This window comes from Octopus bimaculoides, chromosome 2 (genome assembly GCF_001194135.2).
Source record: "Octopus bimaculoides isolate UCB-OBI-ISO-001 chromosome 2, ASM119413v2, whole genome shotgun sequence".
NCBI classification, from domain to species: domain Eukaryota; kingdom Metazoa; phylum Mollusca; class Cephalopoda; order Octopoda; family Octopodidae; genus Octopus; species Octopus bimaculoides.
Window position 1 is genome coordinate 121,062,302 of NC_068982.1, and position 5,079 is coordinate 121,067,380.

The window sequence follows — 5,079 nt, forward strand, 5'->3', positions numbered from 1 at the left end:
AAAGCTGCTAAATAAAATGGAGGAAGTCATAGGTAATCAGGGAAAGTACATTGATGATTAAATTTCAATTAAATATAACATTGATCATTTGTTTTCTTTATTCAAAATTTGGACAGAACTTATGGGATGACCTGATATATACATAGCGTCATCATAATTCTAACATGCTTGAGTTAGAACTGTGATGCTGCATATAGCAAGACAAGGGCCTTGAATAAAATTCACACTGTTATGTTACCTGTCTGGATGGGACATTGCACCGGCCACATGTCTGATCTTTAGCCCTCAGCAAGGTTATCTTGAAGTTCTCATTTCCTACTTCCTGTTGTCATGCTAGTCAACTAAACCTACAACTGCAGGGTCATTTAGTTTCAATGTCTTCACTCTGTAGATTGCCTTCTTATTTCTTTATTGCCCACAAGGGGCTAAACATAAAGGGGACAAACAAGGACAGACAAAGGGATTAAGTCGATTACATCGACCTCAGTGCATAACTGGTACTTAATTTATTGACCCCGAAAGGATGAAAGGTAAAGTCGACCTCGGTGGAATTTTGAACTCAGAACGTAACGGCAGACAAAATACCGCTAAGCATTTTGCCTGGCGTGCTAACGTTTCTGCCAGCTCGCCACTTTCTGTAGATTGTCTTTTGTCACTGAGTCTGTCTAATTCTGCACATACACACATGTGTACGTATACTAGTTGAAAAATTGTGTACTGAGCTGCATTCCTTTAAGTAAAAATGTAACTTAGCCGTATGATAAATATTTTAAGTATTAGGCTGAAGTAAGTACTGGGGTAGAGGCAATACACTTGAATAAAATTCCTTGAAACTCAGGGATTGAAACCAGTTAGAAAAAGGGCAGATTAGGAAAAGAACTAGCTTGAAGTGAACTTTATGAAAGGTGTGTCAGAATGGTGAGCAGGTAAATGTTTAGCCCTTAATGAGCTCTCTTCCACCAGACCTTTGATCAAAAGCATTCCTGCTGTGACCATATGGGCTATGATTACAGAAGATGTGAAAACTTGAAAGAAATGAAGCCAGTATGCTCTGCTGGATGGGTAATGTCAGCATGCACATGTGACACAGTGTAAATGATTTAAAAGAAAAACTGGGTATAAGAAGCATCAGACATTGAGTGCAAGAAAGAAAACTGCACTGATATGATGATGTGATGCATAAGGATGAGGACAGCTGCATAAAGAAGTGCCAATCACCTGTAGAAGGTGCAGACCCAGGAAGACGTGAAACAAAGTGGTAAGAAAGGATGTTCAGACATTGGGTCTCACTGAGGAGACGACAAGGGACTGAAACTGCAGATTTTTTGTACTTGAAAAGACATGTCAAGCTAAGTAAAATCACAACTATCCATACATACAGACATGTTCTTTATGGCCAAGACCTCGCTCCCAGCTGAGAGGTCTTTGTCTTGTAGGTGCCAGTGCCATGTAATAGCACTCAAGTCAGTAGCATGTAAAAAGCACTCCCTGTAAAGTGGTTGGCTTTAGGAAGAGCATCCAGCCATGGAAACCATGCCAAAACTGACAACTGAAGCTTAGACAGCTCCTGTCAAACTGTCCAACCTATGCCAGCATGGAAAACGTACGTTAAACAATGATGATTATTGAATGTCCTTTAAGATGTGATTTATGGAAAGTATGGTTGTTATTTCTAGCAGGATGAGTAACACATAGAAGTGTTTGTAAGAACAAATTATACAACGGAACCTCTACGGGGTTGCTCAACCGGCTAAAAATAACACGTCTTCCTCATATAACACTCTTCTATCTTCAAAAATAGAAGGGTATATTGGATAACCAGGAAAAAGAAACCCATTGTCATGGTTATGGCTGGGACGCCATTCATCATGGATAACTCGGAGCTAGTGCAGATAGAGAAAGCTCGCATGGAAAGATAGAATTGGGTAGAAATGGTTACTGCAGGCCTCGAGTGTGGGATATAGTAAGAGAAATGTGTCAGCTAAGTGTGATATTCAGCTAGCTAGTTCCAAGGAGTAGAAGCCACTGTAATATAGACAGAATAGGCAATGTGATGATATAGCACGTCTGTGGGTCATACGTAAAACATTATCTATCGGATTGTCTTCTTTTAGATATGGTGTAAGACGTTTGTGTGTATAGTATTAGCTTCGTCTCATATTTGAGAGCAATATGGGTCTAACTTGAAGCATTTGACAGCAATTACTTTGACTTATTTGGCATTAGAGTATTCCAAGTTGCCCTAGCATGTTTCATCTGTAGTGCATCTCTTGGATTAGAAGCAATCCTGTCAGGTCGCATCATGTGCTGACAGGATTCCCTTTGACTCATTCTCCATCAACTGTAATGTTCCACAAAGTTTGGTCATGTCTCTAACAATTTTCCTCCTGGACATTAACGACCTGTTTGCAACCGTCTCAAACAATTCCCACTGCTATAGAAATACCACTTTTCACTCACTTTCCACACACATTCTCTACCCACAGCATAGACATCGTGTGCTGAATCCACAAAATTACTATATGAAGAGAATTCTCAAAAACACCTTTCAGTGTGTACAATAGTCTTTCAACAACGGTGGAGAGCAGAATTGGCAATGCCATAGAATGTTTTAGAGTGTGTAGTCTCCCTTTATTATCTGAAATATACCAAAACCGAATGCCTTTTATTCCTGTATAGGTAAAGTACTGAAGGCGATTTAATAGTCTGTTCCCATTTCTTAAAATAGATTAACTTCGTACCAATTTTAGATATCATTTTTAATGTTGGGTTCCCGGAGTCGATTTTGCCTTTCATCATTATATTGCCAATAAAATATGTAGCCGATATATATAAAACTGCTCCCTCCCTTAAAATTAATGGCAATATCAGTGCTAGTGTCAAATTCCTATGATAATGTCCGTTTATTGTCACCCACTAGAATAAAGGGTAAAGATAAACAGAAATTGGGTACTACTAAAGCAGAGCGGACCCGAACGCGCAGTCGCGCGTCCGCGCTAGCTAGTCTTGAGTGGTCGATCCTAACCCTAACCATAAACCCTAACCCTATCCCTAACCCGCGTGTGCAAATGAATACGTGTTTAGGGTTAGGGTTAGGGTTAGGATCGACCACTCACGACTAGCTAGCGCGGACGCGCGACTGCGCGTTCGGGTCCGCGCTGCTTTAGTAGTACCCAGAAATTGTTCTCTTTCCTAAAATATAAATTGATAATAAATCAAATATAAAATTGAGGCATTTCCTAACATCAATTATGTCCTTCTCCACCTTTAGCCTTTTTAGGTGAAACTAAAATGTGACAAATATACCACGAGTGAACCCCGATTTATACACATGCATATATATATATATATATATATATATATATACACACACACACAAAGTCACTCAGGCGCTTAGCTGTTAAAAACATCTCCACACCAGGTGTATGCATAAATATGTACATGTGTCAATTGTATACACGAGCCTGAACGGATACAAGCACTTAGTGAAATACACGCTTTTGAGTGACATGCGTGTCGTGTGTGTGTATGCATATAAAACATATATTTACACATGTTATGTCTATGTACGTAAAAGAAATGAATTATGTGCATTTATGTACGTACTTAAAAGCGTATGCTTTTTTCTTTTGCAGGTGTCGATTATCTTTGTATATGTGAAAAGATATTACATTCCAGTGAGTTAAATATATGTGTATGTCTAGATACACGAGAAGAGTGTATTTATTACATACACTTCCCAAAAGCATTTAGTGTATGCAATATTCTAGTTGTGAATCCAAAGCGGGAAGTATGGCAGCAGGACTTAGAAGCGATCACCATCGGAAAAAAAAAGTAATCGCTTTTGACAGAGCAAGACAAATACATACAATAGCACCAGTGAAATGGACCAATGAAACAACGCCATTCAATCACTGCTGTTGACATCTACTCAATAGTAAGACGTTTTACTAGCACCAATCAGCGAGGTCTACTAAATCACATGATCACCGACCGTCGTTGCGCGCGTTCACTCTCCCTCACTCTCTTTTCTACACCCTCTTTCACATTTATGTATTTTTCGGTTTTACCCTCACTCACACTCTGTCAGAGTTTCTCTATATTTCTTATTTCCACTTTCTTTCTCATTTGTTGTTTCTCTCTTTCATCACTTTTATCTCCTCTTCCCCCCCTCCGTATCTACTCCTCCTCCTCCAACTGTTAGTCTTGTAATTCAGACATGGCTGGTTTGTTTTGTTTTTCTTCTATTGCTTCACTACGACATCCGCATATCTCTCTCTTAGTTTGTCTTCATTCTTATGTGTAAACCGCAGTTTGTCGGTACTACATTCTCTAAGTACTTCACCCCTCCACACTCAGTTTTCTAACTATCTATTTGTTTTTGTGGAATAACACCATCAACATTTCCAACGGGGAAAAACAGAGACAGTGCACTTTACAATCAACGACCACAGAGCTGGCTTATCAAACACTGTAGTAACTGTTATTAGAAACTAGTACTAGTTTTCTTGCCTTCCCCACCACTCTTTACTACTGTTATCAGTACTAGTTTTCTAACCCCTGCTCTTTGCTACTGTTATTCATATTTCCTCTCATACACACACACATATATATCTTTTTAAATATACACTACACCACACGGATATGACTCCAGTTTCACCGCCATAACAAAAACACAAGCAGCAAGCAAACAACATCCACACATCAACAACGTATATATATATATATATCAATAACTATAGTACAATAGCTGGTTCGCCCATCTATTATTTTCCCTTTATATACACACCTCTTGTACGTTCCTAACGACACCAATTCACAATCACAACATGCCCTTCCTCAATAGGTTATTCCAGAGTAAAAGGGCCAGAAATTACAACAGTAAACCTACAATTCCGGAGCCAAAAAAGCCGTAAGTAGAACATTTTGCAATGAAAACAACCAAATTGTTTTTCTTTTTTTCATCTGTTCGGATTGATTATTTGACGCATGTCTGTTCTTTCACTACAGCTACTCTCCCCCAGCCCTTATATGTATATGTATATATATATATATATATATATATATATATATATATAT

The 5,079-nt window shown here is 38.7% G+C and overlaps 1 protein-coding gene across 2 annotated transcripts in view; it reads left to right on the forward strand.

Moving 5' to 3' along the window:
• The first annotated feature begins 4,176 nt into the window (after positions 1–4,176).
• Positions 4,177–5,079, forward strand: part of LOC106874084 (folliculin-interacting protein 1) — an 82,073-nt gene continuing 81,170 nt past the window's right edge. For both annotated transcript variants that reach the window (XM_014921679.2, XM_014921680.2), the window contains exon 1: positions 4,177–4,912. In XM_014921679.2, the coding sequence (XP_014777165.1) occupies positions 4,830–4,912 (83 nt within the window). In that variant the 5' untranslated portion in view covers positions 4,177–4,829. The remainder of the gene's footprint in view (positions 4,913–5,079) is intronic.